Below are 21,565 nucleotides of genomic sequence, written 5' to 3'. Positions count from 1 at the left end.
ATTGCTGATTTAACCACAATAAGTAAACTTAATATTCATCCAGGGGTTACATGTGCCAGTGCAGTGGGGAGGGGCTGATTCCTTCGTAATATAGTAAGATACACTTTGTATATATTGTTTAAAACAATGAATTAAAAAACAACCCGAACAGGGAAGCCTACCACATAATTTCTGAAGGGACTTCTCAGAGTAGGTCTCCCGGTCACAGCCCTTCCCAATGTAGTTGGTCTGCAGCTCCGTGGTGATCTGGATGGAGGACACGGCCCCGTCGCACGTCTCCAGGTGGATGCTGGGGAACAAGGGCACGCTCCCTGAACCAGGCTGGTACTCAATCCTCTTGGTCCAGTCTGAGTAAACAAGGCAAGAGTGACTGTCAGTCAGGTGCAGACCGTTCTGCTGTAACATGTGCTTTGAAAATGTGCATTTGTTCCCACACAATTGATACCTTTGGAGAAGGAAATGGCAACCCACCTCAGTCTTCTTGCCTGGAGAATCCCATGGACAAAGGATAGGCCTAGCAGGCTTCAGTCCTTGGGTTCGCAAGAGTTGGATACGACTTAGTGACTAAACCACCACCACAATTGATACATTGGGAAATGATTCAAGGATAACAGGGATTTCACATTTGTTTATGCAAGATTTTGTCCCCAAGAAATGCTAGATGAATTCAGAAATCCATGCCTAGCTGAGCTAAGCCACGTAGGAAGGCATAAAACAGGCCCATGTACAGACCTCAAAACATCTACCAGCTACTCCACTCACCATGTGTGCTGAGCCACATCTGCCCGCAACGCAGTCACAGCTTTCTGTGTCATTCGGAAAACCCTCTTCACAATAGTGCATCAGCTTCAACCCTTCCTATATCCACCACCACGAGCAAACCTCAGGTCTCTTCAAGGTAAGGTACCGCATTTACTGTAGTCCTTATATATTTCTTAACCGTTTAACCTGTGTAAAACTGTGCTGGTGTTTTTTGTTTGTTTGTTTGTTTTCTGTCTCTTTTCTTCAAATAAGGTTGCCTTTTAATTTATTTTATTATTATTTTTTACTATGCTGGGCCTTTGTTCCTGTGCATGGGCTTTCTCTAGGTGTGGTGAAGGGGTGGTGTCTACCCTCTAGTTGCTATATGCAGGCATCTCACCGCAGTGGCTTCTCTTGTTGCAGAGCACAGGCTCTAGAACTCTGGCTCAGTGGTTGTGGTGCTGGCTTATTGCCGTGGGGGCATGTGGGATCTTCTAGGACCAGGGATCAAACCTGTGCCCCTGCCTTGGCAGGTGAGCTCTCAACCACTGGACCACCAGGGAAGCCACTTTGTCTCTTTTCATGCATCACTGATGATGTGTTTGACTGTTGAGTCCCTCGTCCCATTTTTCCCAGCAAGGTGATTTTCAGTAATGCATACACCTTGCCACAAGCAAACAAACAAAATAAGAGACCAAGGTAATTCAGGATTCCATGAGGGCCTGGGGTTAGGCACAATGATTCATTCCCTTTCAGGACTGTGACTTAAGTAGGGCTGATGTTCTTATCCCCGCATTTTAGTGGAAAAATAACTTGAAGACATCAAAGTGTTGGAGAGGAACAAAATCACAATCAAAATGACACCACACAAAAAAGAGCAATCAACAAAAATAAACACTGAGAGTGAGTATACACAAGAACTGATTGAAACAACAATAGTGGAGAGTCAGAGCCTAGGCAAGGCCATGCTCATGGTGACTGGCAACAGCACTTGCTGACAATGATGCCTGCCTGAGAAGTCTATGTAGGCCTGAGCCAGATTTGTGGGTAGAAGTCGAATCATCAAGGAACATGAGTTGTGGATACCATTATATATGACTCTCAAAGGTTTGTCACATTGCTAGATGGTATCTCTTTTTTAAAAAAGTTTTTTATGTGAACTGTTTTTTAAAGGTCTTTGTTGAATTTGTTACAATATTGCTTCTATTTTATGTTTTGGTTTTTTGTCTGGAGGCATGTGGGAGTTTAGCTCCTGGATCAGGGATTGAACGTGTACCCCATGCATTGGAAGGCAAAGTCTTAACCACTGAACAACCAGGGAAGTCCCTGGATGGTGTCCTTATGCCAAGGTAAAAATGAAAATCTATGGACTGCCTGCCTCACCCTTGGGAAACTCAGAAAGTCTTGCATTTAGGATCATTCATCAGCCACCAAGGGGTTCCCCGATAACGCCCACTGGCCACTGGCTGCCATCTTGAGGAAACCAGCAGAATGAAAGTTGCTGGGCTTAGGGACAGATGGCTTTGTTCAGTGAGCAAGTATGTGTTTGAGCTTCTTATGTATTCAGCTCTGCTTGGAGCAACACAGATACAGCAGTGAAGGAGTCAGAAAGGGTTCCTGCCTTGTGGAGCTGAGAGAGAGGCAAGCAATGAATACGCCATGCTGTCCTATTGCGGAGGGTAAGTGCTATGAAAGGAAAAGTGGTGACAGAGAGGAACTTCTTTAGCTGGAGAGAGTTCTTGTCTGAGCTGACGCCTGAATGTCAAGGATGAAAGCCCATGGGGAGCCTCAGAGAAGCTTGTTTGAAGTAGAGGCAGCAACGATCTTGGCTTGACTCCATCAGGTCAGGAAGTTCTTGGGCAGGCTAGTGAAGGTCTCCAAGCCTCAGGCATCTTATCAGTGAAGTGGGGACCATAGTGTGGGGGTGAGGACTAGGTGCAACCATGTGGGCCTGGCATGCAGTAGGGCTCCAATCCTCGCTATTGCTTCCCCGGAGAGGAAAGGAGATGCTCATGCCCCCTGCACATTCCACATAACCCAGCAATCTGGGTTTAGCTCTGAACCCCCAAGTTAACCAACCACCCTTTAATGTATTTTTTGGAGTCATGAGCAAAGATTTAACACCACGTTGTGAGGTTTATCACCAGGAAACTTGCTATGGGATGATTTTTGTTTGTTTGTTTCTAAATGAAACTTTATTGGAGTATACTTGCTTTACAATGCTTCCACTGTACAGCAAAGTGAATCAGCCATACATATACATATATTCACTCCCTCTTGGATTTCTTTCCCATTGAAAGGATGTTTAGATGACAATGACTATAGGTAAAAGAGATTATACCCAATTATATGTCTTTCTTCAGAGCCCCGAGGAGCTGTGTCTGGAATGGCCCATCACCTCCTGGAGGATTAGACTATGGAGTTGCTATAGCCCATGTGGCCCCAGGTCAATCTAAAGGACAAATCACTGGCAGACAGGAGGGCTTTTTGTCTGATATATCTGAAAATCAGAGTGCTGTAAGCAGCAGTCCACACATGACCAGGCTCGTCTCAACCTAGGTTCAAAATTTTGCATACCATTGTGCATTCAGTCATGCAATTTCTTCTGCATGGAGCTCCCTTCCTATTCCTTTCTGTCTGTTACCTCTACCACATAACTTTCAAGATATCTCCAGTCTGGATAGAAACCCTCCTCTGTGCCCTCACAGCATTCTCAACAGTAGAGTCCAAGCTGATGGTAAGTCTGAATCCCCATTATGCTGCACAATGCCTAGCACAGGGCAGATACTCACTAGACAGGGGTAGGAAGCGTGTAGGATATCACTGGACTGATCCATTTGTGTGCCTTCCCCTTCTTGTAACTAGGAACTCTTCAAAGGAGGAATTGTGAGTTTTTGATCTCTCCACACCTCCACACCAAGCTCCGAGCCCAGGAAATATTTTCCAGGTGGATCTGGGGAGCCCCAGAGACCTAACCTTGACTTCAGCCTTGGCAGCCTTTCTTGAGCCACAGACAGAACCCAGAGCCTATTTGTAACTTCTCTCGTACTTCTCCTGTCTGCCCCTATTCTCATCGTACAGAAACAACCACTCCAACAGAAGCCATCACATGTTTGCTTCTCTTTGTTCTCAGTAAGGCAATTGGCCCAGAAATGATAATGGAAGAATCTCTTCCCAGTAAAAAGATATAGTATCAAGGAGGAGGCTGCTCTTCTTCCCTTCCTCACTCCTGTCTCTCTGCGTCATCCTTCTCTTTAGAGATGCAATTTAAAAAGATCAGAGACATGGTTCTGTGCAGGATGCCCGTGGTATGGCCCGACATCACCAATTCTTGAGTCTCTCCTGCTAGTGGGTGAGAGATTCCTCACAACATCTGCTTCTGGAAGCCTCTTCTGTTAGAGAAGCCCAAGACATCCCTGGTATTGGTGTTCTGTGGGAGCTGTGGGCATTTCTTTCTCATCCAGATATGTTAGTGGTTATCTCTGATGAGAAATTCCAGCTCAAGTCATTTTAGAAGGCATGTAAGTACTGGACCAAATAAATAACAAGGCTTTATGTTGTCACCCTGCTTATGTAACTTATATGCAGAGTACATCAGGCGAAATGCCAGGCTGGATGAAGCACAAATTGGAATCAAGATTGCTGGGAGAAATATCAATAACCTCAGATATGCAGATAACACCACCCTTATGGCAGAAAGCAAAGAAGAACTAAAGAGTCTCTTGATGAAAGTGAAAGAGTAGAGTGAAAAAGTTGGCTTAAAGCTCAACATTCAGAAAACTAAGATCATGGCATCCGGTCCCATTACTTCATGGCAAATAGATGGGGAAACCATGGAAATAGTGACAGACTTTATTTTCTTGGGCTCCAAAATCATTGCAGTTGATGACTGCAGCCATGAAGTTAAAAGATGCTTGCTCCTTGGAAGAAAAGGTATGACAAACCTAGACAGCATATTAAAAAGCAGAGATATTACTTTGCCAACAAAGGTCCATCTAGTCAAAGCTATGGTTTTTACAGTAGTCATGTGTGGATGTGAGAGTTGGACCATAAAGAAAGCTGAGTGCCGAAGAATTGATGCTTTTGAACTATGGTGTTGGAGAAAACTCTTGAGAGTCCCTTGGACAGTAAGGAGATCAAATCAGTCAATCTTAAAGGAAATCAGTCCTGAATATTCATTGGAAGGACTGATGCTGAAGCTGAAACTCCAGTACTTTGGCCATCTGATGCAAAGAACTGACTCATTGGGAAAGATCCTGATGCTGAGAAAGACTGAAGGCAGGAGGAGAAGGGGATGACAGAGTATGAGATGTTTGGATGGCATCACTGACTCGATGGACAGGAGTTTGAACAAGCTTTGGGAGTTGGTGAAGGGAAGCCTGGCGTGCTGCAGTCCATGGGGTCACAAAAAGTTGGACACAACTGAGTGACTGAACTGAACTGAACAGCAGCGACAGAGTCCTACCAAAGTTTTCAGTCCTTTTTCTGCCTTTGGTTATGGGGGCAAGGCCCTTTCCAAGGAGAAATCAGGCAGAAAAGAACTTGAAGAACATCACACCTGCCAGTAGCTTTTGTGATCTCATGAGGCTTGTTTTTGAGGGTTTATGGAGGGCAGGCAAACCGTAACCATATCATAAAAGAAATCAATGAAGCTTTCTGAGTGTAGCATCCTTGAGATAGTGGGAAGCTCACACAAACATCTTTCATTTTCCAAGAAAGGGTGGGGGTTTAAGAGAGCAAAAGGCAAGTCATCAAACTCAGTGTTTGCCACATGAAATATCTATTCATTTTCATTTTCTGGAGGGTAGATGGCAGGATGACTAAAAGTATGACCCCTAAATTCAGGGTGTCTGGATTCAGATTCCAGCCTTCTCACTTCCTGTGTGGACTCTGAGTAAACCACAGTGGACTCAAGTGGGTAAGTAAACTTACCCACCTTGAGCCTGAATAAAAGTAGCACCTACCACCCAGGATCTGGGGAGATTAAATGCTGAATCATTTCAGCCTCAAACACAATGGACACATTCATCAGATATAGTATTAATGCTGTTAATTGATCATGTATCCAATAACATTTACTGCAGGAAATAAGAGGACATACAATTATTAGCATCTACAAGATGATAAGTGCTTTGACATCTGTTCTTTCATTTAATCCTCCCAGCGACCCAGTGAGTAGGTGTTACTATCTTAATAGTGCATATGGCAAAACTGTGGCTGAGAGTTGGTGTGACTTGCTCAAAGCTATATAGTTCTTTTACAATAACTCCTCTATGATTCTGAGGTTTTGCTGGGACTGAGAATGGCAATTTTTATGGATTTAGCTTTGAATATTCAATTTACACTGATAATTTTTTTTTTTAAATGATAATTTATGATGATGGTAAAGGATCAAGGAATATTGTCAGTTTCATCAATGCTTGACCTTGGGGGCATTTGTAGGGGTCGAGGGACTGCTTTGATACCGAGGACTTGAAGAAATCTGGGCTTGAATCTCATCTCACCCAAATTCGGGTGATGTGACCTTTGCGAAGCAGTTATCTTTGGGCCTCTGTGGCCTCACCTGTAGATCTGAGATACTTATACCTCCTCATGGGCTTGATGTATGCATTGAAGGCTAAGGGCCCAACAGAGTGACCTTCCCTCTGACACCTCATGATAGAAACATCCCACTTTGGTTCACAAGCTTCCTAAACTTCTCTGAACTATCCCACTTGGAAACTAAATCTTTTCGGAAAGAAAATCATGAAATGGTTCTTGAAAGATCTAGAGACTAGTTAATGAACTGTTGTTCATTATTTTTCTTAAATAAAGAGAAGAGAAGTGGACCACCTATTGTTTTAATGCTCAGGCTCAATGACATCATAAGCATTCCTAGAAAGGTTACCCTGGAATGCCTTCAGGAATTAAATTCCCTCTCAAGGGATTAAAGATTTAGAAATGCGATGAATGTATTATAACTCATGCTGAATTTGGGGAACATATATTTTCTCATTAGGAAAAGATTAACTACTTAGAACTCTCTTATTAGATGCCTGGAGGTGAAAAAAAGCTAAGCTGAGACTTCTGGAAAGCATAGGCTTTATGGGCTCTTATAATTCAAGACACTTGGTCCATCGTTCCAACTCTACACTCAGAAGTGACACAGAAGGATAGAAGGGAAAGACACAGGTGTGTCTGATGCTTCTTTTTCCTTAACTGTGCATGTTCAAGGGCCTCCAGCTCTTCCTGGTCTCAGCTCCTAGCAGAGGAAGAAGCATCAGGTTGTCCAGGAAATTGCTCCATTCATACAAAATAAATGGCTGGATGTGGGGATGCTGGGCAAGGGGAGAGATAGGGAAGGGGTTGTCCTGATTAGGGACTGTTCAGGCAGCTGATATCCTAGCCAGTCTCTGTGGGTGTCAACCACCTGGCATCTTTCAAGTCTTTCTTCCAGGAATGGGTGACTTTGATTTGGCACCCAGGGACTTCCTTTCCTACTGGGAGAAGCTCAGGAGGTATACACGCTTAACGGTAACATGCTTAACATCTTTATCTTCACTGGCATCCGGTGCACCTGAGCTGGGGGTGAGTGAAGAGGTAGAGATAGGCTGGAGAGGTAAGTGGAGGTCAGATGATAAATGCTGGCTAAGCGGTTTGGGTTTCATCTTAGGACCAGTGAAGAGCTATAAATGGGTGTTTAGTGAGGGTATGAAGAATCCAGACTGTGCTTTGGAAATGTCACTTAGCAGCTAGATTAGGTCTGGTGTTTAGAACACTAAAATATCTCCGATTGCCACCTCAAGATCAAGCCACACAGAGGTTCACCGCTGACAGGGTCACACAATAGGGAAATTAACTTCAGTTCAATTCAGCCAAATTCAAGAGTGTTAATTCTGCAGTTGGACAGACTCAGGTCTGAAGCATGACTCTGCCACACTTGGCTGTGTGGCCCTGGGTAAATCACTGAACCTCTCTGAGCTTCATTTTCACATCTGAAGAATGGTGATTACATAAATCCACCTTGAAGAGTTGATTTGGGAATTGGAGAAAAGGTATGCAAAGCACAGGGCTTCCCTGGTGGCTCAGGGGTAAAGAATTTGCTGGCCCGGCAGGAGATGCAGATTCTATCCCTGGGTAGGGAAGATCACCTGGAGGAGGCATGGCAACCCACTCCAGTATTCTTGCTTGGGAAATCCCATGGACAGAGGAGCCTGGCAGGCTGCAGTCCATGGAGTTGCAGAGTCTGCCGACTTAGCAACAAAACAACAATAACAACAAATGCAAAGCACCAGGAACAGAGAGCTACTGCTACTACTCCTATCATCAGTCTTGATCATTCTTATCATTATTCTGATGCTATGCATTGACTGAGCACCTACTATGGGCCAGGCAGAGCCCCAGGCATGAGAGACAGAAAAGTGTAACTCATGAGCCCTAGCTTGCAGGCACTGACAGCAGGTAAGGGGAGTGACAGACACACAGCCAGCTTTAAGGCAGACAGAGGGACAAAAAGCAGACCCCAGAGACCAAGAAGAGGTAAGTTTTACCAACTAGCGTGAACAAAGGAGGCTTCCTGGAAGAAGTGACCTGGACTTTGTTTTAGCATAGGTTGTATTATTACTTAAGTGTGATAAGGCCAACAGATCAGGATATAATTGCCACTGAAAAGAGAGTTTGTTATACTCACAAGTCCCAAATGGGGGGGGGGGGTCCCCCACCCTGGGGATGCATGGAGAATCACCGATAGTTAGGAGACAGAGGGAGAGGAGAAAACCATGGGCAAGAGCCTGTGTTATGGTTTGCATGGAAGGAAGAGGTCAGGCAAGGTAAGCAGCCTTAGAATCACCTAGTTTGTATAATTTCAGTGGCCTCTGGGGCATGGAGCTGTCCCTAGCTGTCTGGTATCTGGCCCTGGGGTGATTAGTGCAGGTAAACGTTGGCTGGAGTGTGAGACCCTGATAAAAGAGGTGGGTGGGATGTAGGTTCTGGGTTGGTTGATCAGTGCCTGAAAAGCAAAAGGGTAAGTTGTTCATTCTCTCTAGGAATGAGCTGACTGAGGGGGCAGTCCCTCCAGGCTCAGCCAGGCCCCAGTTGTCAAAGCATCAGGATGCAGGCAGTAGAAGGCATGGTTAACCCAGCACTGCAGGATACGGGGCACACAGTGGGCAGAGAGAATTCAAGGGTGTCACCACCGCGGCCTTGGGGCTGCACAACAAGCAGTCTACTTAGACGGAAAATGGTCTGAAAGGTGCGCCCCACTCAGCCGCCCGGCAGGACTCAGCAAGTGTAGACAAGTGTAAGGCCAGGAGTGGGCATCTAGGAGGCCGGGTGTGAGATGGGCCAGAAAGCAACTTTGGGGCCAGATTACAAGGGACTCGAGTGTTGGGCCAGGAAGCGAGCTTTTTGGTAAAAGAGTGACAAGAGTCAGCTTCTGAGACTCTCCTCATGTCTCCTCTCCCCCCCGGGCTCCTGGAGTGAGGTCCTCAGAATCCCAGCCTGACTTTGGTTAGAGCCATGGTGATGCTTAGACAACCGAGTATAGACATGAGAGAGGAGGAGTCAGATGCCTGCCTCCTCTGCCTGCCAGCTACTGCACCTTGCGCAAGACACCCTTTGTCTGTAAAATGGGGAGAATTTACAACTATACCTCATGGAACTGGTGTGGAGATTAGGCTAGATCATACATGTGGTAAAGCCGGGACTTGTGCCAGGCCTGCAGGACTCCAAAACTCAACCTCCAAAAGGATTGCTGGCTTTTCTGAGCTCATTTTCTTTTAACATTTTCTCTACTGCTGCTGTGGGTCTATAAGCACGGGATGGGACACTTAGTTGGAAGGAGTCAGAAGCTGGGCATCCAGTCCTGGCTCCAAGGCCAGCTTCCTGTACAGAAAGGCCCCATGCTTGGTGTAATGCTCTGCTGTCACTGTCTTGAAAATCATTTTGACCCCAATAGCTGCCTTTCTAGCTGAATAACCATAATGTTTCTGAGCCTCAGTTTCTTCATCTGTAGAATGGGAATATTAATTAACTATCCCAAAGAGAGGAGCCCAGGCTTTGGGGTCAGACTCAGGTGTAAGTCCTAGGTCTACCTATTGGTACCATGTACTGGGGGGCTAGTCAGTTCCTTTCTCGCCTAAGTTTACTCATGCAAACACTGGTGATATTATCACCTATTTCAGAGCTGTTGAAAGGGTTTATATCAGATGATAAATGCAAACTACTTAGCTTGGGCCCAATACATAAGACATACATCTCTTTTTAAGCATTAAATTATGTGATTTGCCCTTCCCCAATTAAAAACAATTACACACAGGCACACTTTCAAAAGAAAGAAAACACAAACTCTCTGAACGCAATTACAAATATAAGGAATCCTCTCCCTTCTTTCATTACTGACCCCTTTCCATTTACTATACTTATCTTCACAAGAGCATTTTATTACCTTTTAATTCTTACTAAAAAGAGAGATCTTAATTAACTACAAAAAAGAAGGAGGGAGAGAAAAAGATAGCCACGGTTTAGATCAGGGGGTACAGCTCAGAGCAGCCCTTTGCCTGGTGCTCAGTCCCTCCCACCCCTGGGGCTGGTCCTTCTCTTTCTCCAGGCCCCAAATCACATGTGACTTGGTAAAGGAGGTTGTCTGGGTCTCATCTTGGTGATGACCCCTACCTCCACCCACCTCCTGCCTGGTCTTCCCAACTGAGAATTATTGACTCATGTATCATCTATTCAATGTACTGGAGCATAACCTGTACATCACTCTGCAGGGCTTGGCACATAACTGGTGCTCAATAAATATCTAAGAAATGAGTGAATGATTAGACATATGAAAATCAAAACACACACACTGACATACACACTCACACACACATACATTCTAATTTGGCTGCCTAATGCAGGGAAGCTAGACTGCCAGACTTTACAATGGGAAGGGTCCTAGATGTAGCTGCTGTGTGTGTGTGTGTGCGTGTGCATGTGTGCATGCGTTTGTGTGTACACAATACATACACTTCAGCCTGAGTGTCTGTGGACGAGTGTGTATGATGATGAAACTGCACTTACATGCGACTCCAATTTTGGAAACCCTCATGTATTTGAAACCTTTTTGGTCCCCCAAGATGTCTCAGTAAATGTCAAATGAGACAACCAGCAATTTGTCCTCAAATTTTGTCCTGCCTGTGAAGTTCTCTTTAATTTCCTGATAACAGAAGGGGTTTAATTTCACCCCAAATCACCACCTTGATTACCAACTTCACAGTCTGAGAAAACCCTCACATCGTCACATGGGCAATTTCAAAGTCAGGCATGTGGGTGGACACTTTCAGGTCTTATTCTGGAAGCATCTGAGCAACTGCAGATAGTTTCCTGCCCAATGGCTTTTTGACAAAGTCTGGGGCTTCTATCATACCCTTTTCCCTGACCTGTTATTGTCAACCAGGAGAATGTACCATGAGTTAAGTAAGGATCATGTAAAGATGGCTTATGATCAGATTAAATTGAAAAGATTTGCATGTTGCATGTGCATGCTCATTTGTGTCCAACTCTTTGCAATCCCATGGACTGTAGCCCACCAGGCTCCCCTGTCCAGGGGATTTCTCAGGCAAGAATAGTAGAGTGGGTTGCCATTTCCTACTCCAGGGGATCTTCCTGACCCAGGAATCACACCCACATCTCTAGGGTCTCCTGCTTTGCCAGGCAGATTCTTTACCACTGAGCCATTTGGGAATCCCAAGCCTAAACCATTTCTGATTTTGTGGAGGGCAAAGGAAACAATAGATTCTGGGAGAATGCTACTCACTGTGGTCTATAGATGGGAGTGGCCTTGGAGTTACTTGTTATAGGTCTTCTATAGAAATCCAGGGTAACATTTAAAAAAATTTTTATAGCAATTTGACAGGGTGATTTTGTTTATCGAATCTAATAATACTTTAAAAATTGGCTTGTATTTTGAATGTCTTTGCTATTTATTTCATTTTTTCTAGAAATTTGTCTCTTACTGTTTTTACAAAATTAAGGTTCATGATGATTGGGAAAAAAACCAATCCTTCACCATAGGTGATTTGAGAAGTACAATAGGGAAGAACAAACCTGACTGTCTATTAGATCTGTTTCTTTTATTATTTTTTGACTACAAGAATGTTGCTTATACTGTGAAATATACATGATAACCTACTCTCAATGCTCTAACCTTTAAGAGTATAAAAGTTTTCCACTTATATAAAGGTAAGAAGTTGCAGAACAGAGAACAACATTTGTCTTATTGGAGGTCTGTAGAAGCATCATGACCTGACCTACATGGATAGTTGGAAGAACAAAGGATTCCAACACAAGATGTTTGCAACAACCAACCACATCCCCTTCTCCTTTTAGTATAACAGCAGTCTGAATTCTAACTCTGATAAAATAGTTGTTTGGGACACCAGTCGACCATCTTCTTGGTCTGCTGACTTTCTGATAAAGTCGCTATTCCTTGCCCCAGCAACTTGTCCCTTGATTTATTGACCTGTCTGGTAGTAAGCAGCATGAGCTTAGATTCAATCCAGAAGCATTACTCTAGATAATATCCTATCTATTTTCTAAAATTTACATCCAAAGACTTCAAATCTAGAAGGCAATACTTCAGAGGACTGTAACATTTTACTCTATACATCTACAGGGCTACTAATGCCCTTCTGCTTCTGAATTTTAGATGACTCCTGAGATCAAACTGTTTCCATTCCAGGTTTTTTTTTTAATTCTTTTTTAAAAATTAATTTATTTATCTTAATTGGAGGCTAATTATTTTACAATATTGTGTGATTTTTGCCATTCATTGATGTGAATCAGCCAAGGGTATACACGTGCCCCCATCCTGAACCCCCCACCCACTTCCCTCCCCATCCCATCTCTCTGGGTTGTCCCAGTGCACCGGCTTTGAGTGCTCTGTTTCACCCATCAAACTTAGACTGGTCATCTATTTCACAAATGGTAATATAGATGTTTCAGTGCTATTCTCTCAAATCATCCCACCCTCACTTTCTCCCACAGAGCCCAGAAGTCTGTTCTTTACATCTGTGTCTCTTTTGCTGTCTTGCATATAGGGTCATCGTTACCATCTTTCTAAACTCCATATATGTGCATTAATATACTGTATTGATGTTTTTCTTTCTGACTTACTTCACTCTGTATAATAGGCTCCAGTTTCATCCACCTCATTAGAATGGACTCAAATGTGTTCTTTTTAATAGCTGAGTAATATTCCATTATGTACATGTACCACAACTTTCTTATCCATTCATCTGTCGATGGACATCTAGGTTGCTTCCATGTCCTAGTCCACTCCAGTTTTATAGCCATGATTGCTTCTCACCTGGACCAATCACTGCAACAACTTCCTACTTTACCTCTCTTTTTGGCCTTCTAACCTACAATGGTTAACATTGCCTAACCACAATATATCCAATTATTCTTCCAGGAAATCTTCCGTGATTGCTCCAACCTAGACTGTGCTCTCTCCTCCTCAATTCACATGTCTTGCAATTTACTTCATCTACATGGAGCTCACACTGTGCTCCCCAAATTCTTGTCTATACACAGATTCAGGGTCAGGGTTGGCTTCAGGAGAATCACCTATAAAAGTTCTCAAGACACCCTTTTGGGTCTCACCTTGGGAGATCCCGGTAGAAGGTTTTGAGGAGGAAGCCCTGGAATCTGTCATTTTAACCAACCCCCCTCCGCAGATGTAGAGATAGACTTGGAAATGACCAGCCCAAACAATTTGCTATTTAGTTGCTAAGTTGTGTCCAACTGTTTGCAACCCCATAGACTGCAGCACATCAGGCTTCCCTGTCCATCACCATCTTCCAGTGAAGGCCTTGCTCACACTCATGTCCACTGAGTCAGTGATGCCATCCAACCACCTCATCCTCTGATGTTCCCTTCTCCTCCTGCCTTCAATCTTTCCCAGCATCAGGGTCTTTTCAGCTCTTCGCATCAGGTGGCCAAAGTATTAGAGCTTCAGCCAAAACAACATTGGGCGTTAAACTCCCACTCCATCTCTCACACATTCATGACTGCCAATAGTCGGGGAGGGGCCTGAGAAGGGATTTCTGCTCCCTATGCAGGATGCCCACAGGGAGATCTGTTTGCTGCCTGAAAGCTGACACAGCAGAGTAGGACTTCATACCGAAGGAGCTTAGAACAAGTATTCTTTTCTTTCTTCACATTGTGTGGGTGCCGATTCCAGAAGAACTGCAGATGCAAGATCAGGGCTCTCAGTGGAGAGAGAGCCACTTCCAGCTGTGAGGCCATGTGATTGATAAAACACTTTTTTATATATTGAGATATAGGGAAGTCACTTTGGTTACACGTGATGTAACTTGAAGTTTATGCTAACTAAAATAGCCTGTTTGTGGCCTATCAAACACACAGTATACATCTGCTTTAATTATGAAAGAAAAGGGCACACTGGCCAGAAGCAGACAATGTCCATGTTAACAATAAGGATTAAGTGCCCCTCTACCTGGTACACCAATGCTGGTACTCTTCTGATGATAAGACTTCCTTCCCAGGTGCCAAAGCCATACTGACTCGCTGTGTATGTGCTGGTCTGGTTTTTTTTTTTTTATTTTTGAAACCTTAAAGAAATGTAACCATGACTTGTTTAATATTCTTTGTTTTGACAAGATACAAAACTGTGATGAAAACTCTGCTTCTCTGGAGCAGTTTCTCAGAGTAATCTAGGAAGCTGGCTTCTGGCTTAGACTTCAGTTTGATTCAAATAAAACTCTTTTCTATTCTTATTATTGATTGTTTATTGACTGTTTTCATTGACACCCTCCCTGGTGATTTTGGGGTTGGCCACATGACTGGTTGTGAACAGTAGACTAAGCTGTTTATTTACTGCTGTGATTGTTTTCCACCTGAAACTCTCACCCCTCACCTCCATCTCCATCTACCAATCATGAGTTCCATAAAAGTGGGTCTGTCTCTTTTGCATAGATTTGAAATCTCCAGTGGTTGGTGCGGTTCCTAGAACATGGCTGGTTCTCACTAAATATCTGGGGAATGAATGATATGGCTGCTTTGTGGAAGGTATCTGCTCACGTTCTGGGTTCTGGGAATTCTCCAGGCCCTTCACTCTGGTCAGACTTTCTTCTTGCTGTCTTTATATTTGGATTCTCCTGCTCCCTCCAGCCTCTCTGAATTGAGGATGTTGCTGCTGTTCTGCTGGACTGGGTTTAGGGTTCACTCTGTGCGCTGCTTCTACAGATCGGCCCACAGCCCTTGGGCAAGGTCTGTTCTGCTTCCATGCCTGACACAGGCCCCCTTGGCACTGCACCCCGATCTGGTCAGCCCCTGGCTGTTTGTATGCTAGAAGGGAATCCATTCACTGGTTCTCTGATGCCCTTGGGAGCACCTTAGTTTTCCAACAAGCCTCTGAGCTTGCTGATGTGAGCACCACTTCTTTAAAGCTTGGGTCCTCCCCCTTTCACCTTGACTCCACACTCTCTGGGATTGTCAGTGCTGTCATCGAAGTGAATCGTGTGGTTTTCAAAAACCAGGGCCCCACACCAAATTTGGCTACCCTTACTCCCCACCCTTTTCATTCCTAGAGATTCTCAGCTTACATGCAGAAACATGTCCAGTAGAATTGATGCTGGAAAGGTACAGAAACCAGGCAATTTAAAAGCAGCCATTCTGGAAGACAAGTCTCCCAAGGGGACAATAATTAACTCAACCAACCAGGGCACTTTCTCTAGGATTTATAGAAACTCTTCTCTCTTATGTCCGATAAACATGAGCATTTTCCAGGCAATTTTCTTATCTTGGGATGAATGCATTATTGGTACAAGATGGAGTAGCTATTCTTCTAGAATCTTTACTTTTATAGCCTTGAAAAGCATTTACAATGCAAGAATATGGTTTTTCAAGCACACACTTTCAGTCTTTTTGTAAAGATGGCTTATGTAAACTTTTCAGATTCCGGTCACTTAAATCTCTTTAATCGATAGATGAGTGGCATGTGGTTGCAGAATTTATTTTTTTAAACAAAAGGACCACAACTCCAGGTGATATTAGAGGACTGCAGTGTTTTTCATTTCACTGAGTGACTTTCTAAAATTGGAACCAAATTATCATCTCTTTGGAAAATATGGCACAAAGCTGCAGAGTCCATCAAATACACTGGAAACCAGAGTCCAAGTGCCCAGGAGTGGGGAGAGGTGTCCCTCACGTGGATGGGCAGTGGGAGTCATCACAGATGATTAGACTGATGCTTGGAAAAACATATCTTGAGCCTCAAAATGACCATATGCTTTGGCCCAGGTGATAATACTCCCGAGAAAGTAATCCAAAATGCAGACAAAGATTTTTGCATAGATATTCACTGATACACAGAAAAGCAGAACCGAGCTAAAGCTGGCCAATCACGTTGCCCCATTTGACTGCAAGAACCCCATCAGGCACACTTGACCTTCTTTGAAAGAATGTTATGCAGCTGATGAGAGGGTGGTATGGTTTCATGAAGTGGGATAATATGTATGGCACTAAGTTAAGTAGGAAACACCCAAAGTTCAAATGACTATGTATGAAGGGAGAAATGAATACTATAATATTGATAATACTGCATTCATTAGATCATGGGAAACTTTTATTGTAATTATTATCTTTAAAAATTTCTTTTCAAGGGCTTCCCAGGTGGTGTTAATGGTAAGGAACCTGCCTGCCAATGTAAGAGAACCAAGTCCCTTCCCTGGTCCAGGAAGATCCCACATGCCATGGAGCAATTGAGCCCATGTGCCACAGCTCTAGAGGCCGTGAGCTGCAACTACTGAAGCTGGCGCACCCTAGAGCCTGCACTCCACAAATGAAGCCACCATAAAGAGAAGACTGTACACTGCGACAAAAAGGAGCCTCCACTCACTGCAACTAGAAAAAAAGCCCGCTCAGCAAACAAGACTCAGCACAGCCATAAATAAATAAATAAAATATAAATATATATATATTAAAAAATTTCTTTTCAAATGAGCAGGAAACACTTTATAATTTAAAATATATTTATATCAAAAAGTTGCAGTGATCCAATTGCTACTTATCGTACAGAACTTTTAAATGCTGCTTGAAAACCATCCCTCCCTTGGCCACTTGGGCAGACAGACAACCTGCCACTTCCCTTTGCCACCGAGCTCCTGTTGGCAGGTCTGAGTGCTGCCCACACACTAGGCATGGGGTGCTTTGTCTTGCATTCAGTCATGAAGGGTGTTACAAATTCATGGGGGGCTGAGAGCCTGAAGAGCAAAAGCCTTGGAGGTTGGCAGGGAGTGACATGCCGTCACTGTTTGCTTCTGGGCCTGGAGCCTGGAAGAAGGTGGGCGAGTCGGTCCACATGTGGCTGCCATTCGCCAGACCTCAGTGGGTAGATGAGCTCTGCTGTGCTCCTTGCCAACGGGTGTTGCCAAGTGCCACTGGCTGCTGTCACCCAGGCATGCAGAGTCTTGGGTCAGAGACAGACCCAGCACTGGGAGAGAGAGAGGGGCTTCTGGCTTCCCACAAATGACTCATCACTGAAACAAGGCTGAACAACCCATGTGTCTTAGACAGGCTGAAAATGAGGTCACATTGCAGTCTAGATACTAATTTCCATCAACCAGGTTATCAGAAATTCGTCATCCTCAGAGTGTACTAGTTTCTACAGCCCCAGACAGATACCCCACATTGGCCCACAATCTGAGAGGGGAGCTCCAAGACCCCCAGACCCCTTGAGCTTCCACATTGCTCTGGGCCCATGTGCCCATGCCTTGCCCTGCCCTCCCGACCAGGGCGACCAGCCTCCTGACTGAGGACCCCAACTGTGGATGCTCTGAAGGCCCCTAGACCTTGGCGGCTGACTCAGTTCCATGGGAAGGGCAGGGGAAGGGAAACTCCTCCCACCTACTGAGGCCCACCATGCTCCTTTGGGGTCCAGTGAAGTCTGGTTGGTACACCCACAGCCCAACAGAATCTCCCTGGAAAGTTCTGTCTACTTCATTCACTGTGCACTTTGGAAATCTAACCTCATCTGTCATGAAAACAAACAGGAAAATACCCAGTGGTTCATCCACTTGTGCCGAGTTTTCTCAGCACTCTTATCTGCAACTCAAACTCTTGTCTCTGCTCATTCACAGAGCGAGAAATGTTGAGTTGGACTCAGATGAGAACCCATGGCTGGCAGGTGCAGTACTGAAGGACCAGAGTCTGCTGGAGCACTCCTCCCTGCCTCTTCCCATCAGAGTCCATCCCTACCCCCTCGGGGCACCTGGCAAATTGGACTGGCCCCTCAATACAGCTCCAGTGCCATTTCATCCCTTTCCAAAGGCTTAGGCACCCCTGCTCTGACTTCCCTGGCATTATTCTGCCCCCATTAGAGATGAGGATGAGAGTGGCAAGGAGAGGTGAGTGGCTGGCTGTGGTCACATTCATCATGAGAACCAAGTGTCTGGTTGATGTTCAGATGACAAATATCAGGGGGGCCCCAGTCCCCGCTCTGACTTCCCTGGATTGGAATCATATATTCAGGATCTGGTCACCTGCTTTCTCTCATCCCTCTTCCAGCTCCCAGCCCCAGGGTGCCCTGCCCGCCTGGCTCAGGGTGGGCCCTGGGGGAAGTTCCCTGTGTTGAATGGGAAGCATTGAGCTACTAGGGAAGCCTTGAATGGAAGCATTGAAAGCATCTCTTTTGTGCTGGGACCTCAGCCACCCCTCTGCGTGGTTAGAACAGAGTTAGCGCTCTAGGCCACTGTCCTGGCATCTCCAGGGTCATTACACACTTCACTCTGTGAGTCCAGGGTAGACTCCTAGCTCTCCAGTCTGTTGCTCAGTCCACCAAGAGCCACATGATGAAGTTGCAGAGAGGGGTTGCTGGCATTATTCTGCCCCCATTAGAGATGAGGATGAGAGTGGCAGGGAGAGGTGAGTGGCTGACTGTGGTCACATTCATCATGAGAACCAAGTGTCTGGTTGATGTTCAGATGACAAATACCAGTGTCTAGGCTGATGATGCTTTCCAGTAATGCAGAGCAAGAAGGAAACCACCACTTAGTAAACTCTTGACTGGGCCTTTTATATGTACTATCAGTCTGCCTGGCATCAGCTGAGAAAGGGAGCAGGCCCTCCAAGAGGAGGAGGGCCACTTCACCGATGGTATAACTGAGGCTGAGATGTGAAATGACCTGCCTGAGAGCACATCCCAGCAAATGGCACCGACTAGCTGGCCTGACTCCTAAGCCCACTTTAGAGGCCTCTGTTTCTTCATCTCCTTCGTGGTTCACATGGAGATGCTCCTGCAAGCTGGGCGCAGCTCTGCCTTGGGACCACCCTCTCAGACAAGTGCTGTTCTTAGTCTCTTGCAGACACCATATCCAAGGACTCAAAGAGGTAAGTGACCTGCCCAATGTCCCTGAGTCAAGATGTGATGGAACCCGGATTTGAACCCAGATCTTTCTGGCTTTGGAGCAGCCCTCCCAAGCCCCATCCTCTGTTGACTCCCTTCAGGGTGAAATTCAAGTTGCCTGCAAATATTTAAAAGAACTATCCATGGAAGAAGGAGTTGGCTGACTACATGTGGCTTTGGGGCAGACCCAGGCCCATGGAGAGATGGGGTGGTGGGCTGGGGCACTGAGTCAGGAGACCTATACCAGCCCTGATTCCACCTCTCAGCATTTGGATGTCCTTGGGCAAGTCCCCCCTTCTCAGGGTCCAAGGGGTCATCCAAGAAGGCCTAGAGATGCCCTGCTCTCCTGAGCAAAGGCAGGCATCAACTGTAGGCTTGTGTGGCAGGATTGGCACCCTCCCCACCATTACCTGGCAAGCCACTGTCCTCTCTCATGGTTCCCTACTGTCCGACAACATGCTTTCTTATAACACGAGGAAAGGCTTCTAACTATGGGACTGTCCCCAAGATAGCTTTCCTCCAATGGTCTCCCAAGGAGGCCAGTGTCCTCCTTTGCTTTGAGACACTGCAGCTGAATGAGCAGGGGTCCTGTGTCTGCAGGCAGACAGGACTGGGTTTGCAGGCTGGTCCTGGGTATTACTAGCTGGCTGGCAAGAGTCTCAACCTCCAAGTCCTCATCTGCAAAATGGGAAAAACACAGCTTTCAGGGTGTGATGCAGAGTGAGTGGGTACATGAGTACCTGCCTCAGCCACACACAGGGCATGGCACACAAGAAGTGCTCGGTCAGCGTTGACTATTATTGTGGCTGAGCGCTGCTTGCGGTGAGTGCAGTCCACTCACCCCTCCCCCTGAGGATTGAGATTATGGACCCAGAAACCCTGGGGCTCATTTCCCCCCAGGCTCACATGGAGCCCGGGGAGCTGGGTTTTCGGGTGAGCACATTTATCCAGCAGGTCTTTAAGTGAATTAAAAAGTCATGGAGGGACTTCCCTGGTGGTCTAGTGGTTAAGACTCTGCACTTCCTCTGCAGTGGGCTAGCGTTCAATCCCGGTGCCACAGGCAGGCTTCACAGCGTGGCCAAATAAAGAAGTCACTGAGTAGGTAAATCAGCATCCTGTTCGGAGCCATCTGTTGCACCTTAAGGACCGACTGTGTCAGTGGTGTCCCAACAGGTCACTATTCACAGAGCAGGAGAGCCCCAGGAAGCTTCTCTGGGGGCACAGAGGTGCACTTGGCAGATCTGAGCTGACTCAACAGCCACAGTCCTGGGGTCACACCCACTGGAATTAGTGGAATTCTAATTACTGGGGTTGGGGGCAAAATGTTCCATTGTGATCTTAAGAATTGAAATAAAGGGAACTAAAAAGAGCTGCTGTTCATTAAGCCCTGTCACGTGTGGTTCTGAGCATGGTACGGGGCCCATAACCTTTCATCTCATCCTTACAAGAAGGCATTATTGTGCCCTTTACACTTGGGGGAAGCCCAGTCAGGCAGGAGTAACTTTCTCAAGGTTGAAGACTGGGTTGGAGCTGAACTGGGACTGAGACCTGGTTTCTCGGCCCCCTAGACTGTGCTCTTCCCACCCCGCCTCACTGTCTCCCGTTGGTCCCAGTCTTAGCCTCCAAAATCAAGGACATGGTGCTTAAGCCACACAGCCTTACCCAACTCTATGGATTTCAGTGTGTGTATGTGTCTGACCCATTTGTATGATAGTATCTATTTTATCAATTTTGGTCACAACATTATTTGCCTGATGATTTAAATTTTGCAAAACACTTCCACACATAGAGCCTCTTGTGGTCTTCCTAAATCATACAGAAGAGCCCTTGAGCCAAGGGTCATGATTTCTTAAATTTATAGTTGAGGAAACCCAAGCTAGCCAGGGAAGGGGCTTCAGCAAAGCCTGCAGATCATGATGGAGCTAAGTGTTGAGGAAATCCTTTCCACCCCCATCTAACTGTCTGCACTGTTTTTGTACCTGACTTCTGCATCCCTGTGCCCCCATCACCTTCCCCTCTGCGGGGATATGGGGTGGGAAGTGGTAGAGAATCCTGATAAAGAGGAGAGTCAGGAGGACAGGAGGACAATGAAGGGAGGGCACAGGGGATGAAGGAGCTGAGCCCCTGGGATGAACCTCAAATAAAGCCAAGTTTTGTCCTGTTGAGCGGAAGGGTAGATGGTGGATAATCTTCAGGCTTACATCTCTGACAGGAGATGGTGTCATCCTACTCTGGTGTGAGAAGCTGAGCTTGGGGCCAGCATCTTTTGGTTTGAAGCTTAACACCCAGGTCTTAGGCTCACATTGGGTTTCTCTGGCCCATGAGATCACCAGAGGCAACCTGAGGCTCAGACAAATGGTATCTATTTGTGGGCTTATTTTCAAATGAACTGCAATCTCAAGGGAACAGGGCATTGGATGAGGCTCAATTAAG

General features: G+C 45.6%; 1 protein-coding gene across 2 annotated transcripts in view; it reads right to left on the bottom strand.

The window, feature by feature from the left end:
- The window catches only part of CLSTN2 (calsyntenin 2), a 728,241-nt gene that overhangs the window by 134,220 nt on the left and 572,456 nt on the right, over positions 1-21,565 (bottom strand). For both annotated transcript variants that reach the window (XM_043874074.1, XM_043874073.1), the window contains exon 6: positions 162-347. In XM_043874074.1, the coding sequence (XP_043730009.1) occupies positions 162-347 (186 nt within the window). The remainder of the gene's footprint in view (positions 1-161; positions 348-21,565) is intronic.

Source organism: Cervus elaphus, chromosome 19 (genome assembly GCF_910594005.1).
Source record: "Cervus elaphus chromosome 19, mCerEla1.1, whole genome shotgun sequence".
Taxonomy (NCBI): domain Eukaryota; kingdom Metazoa; phylum Chordata; class Mammalia; order Artiodactyla; family Cervidae; genus Cervus; species Cervus elaphus.
Note: the sequence above shows the minus strand (reverse complement) of the source record. Positions and strands in the feature narration are given on the sequence as shown.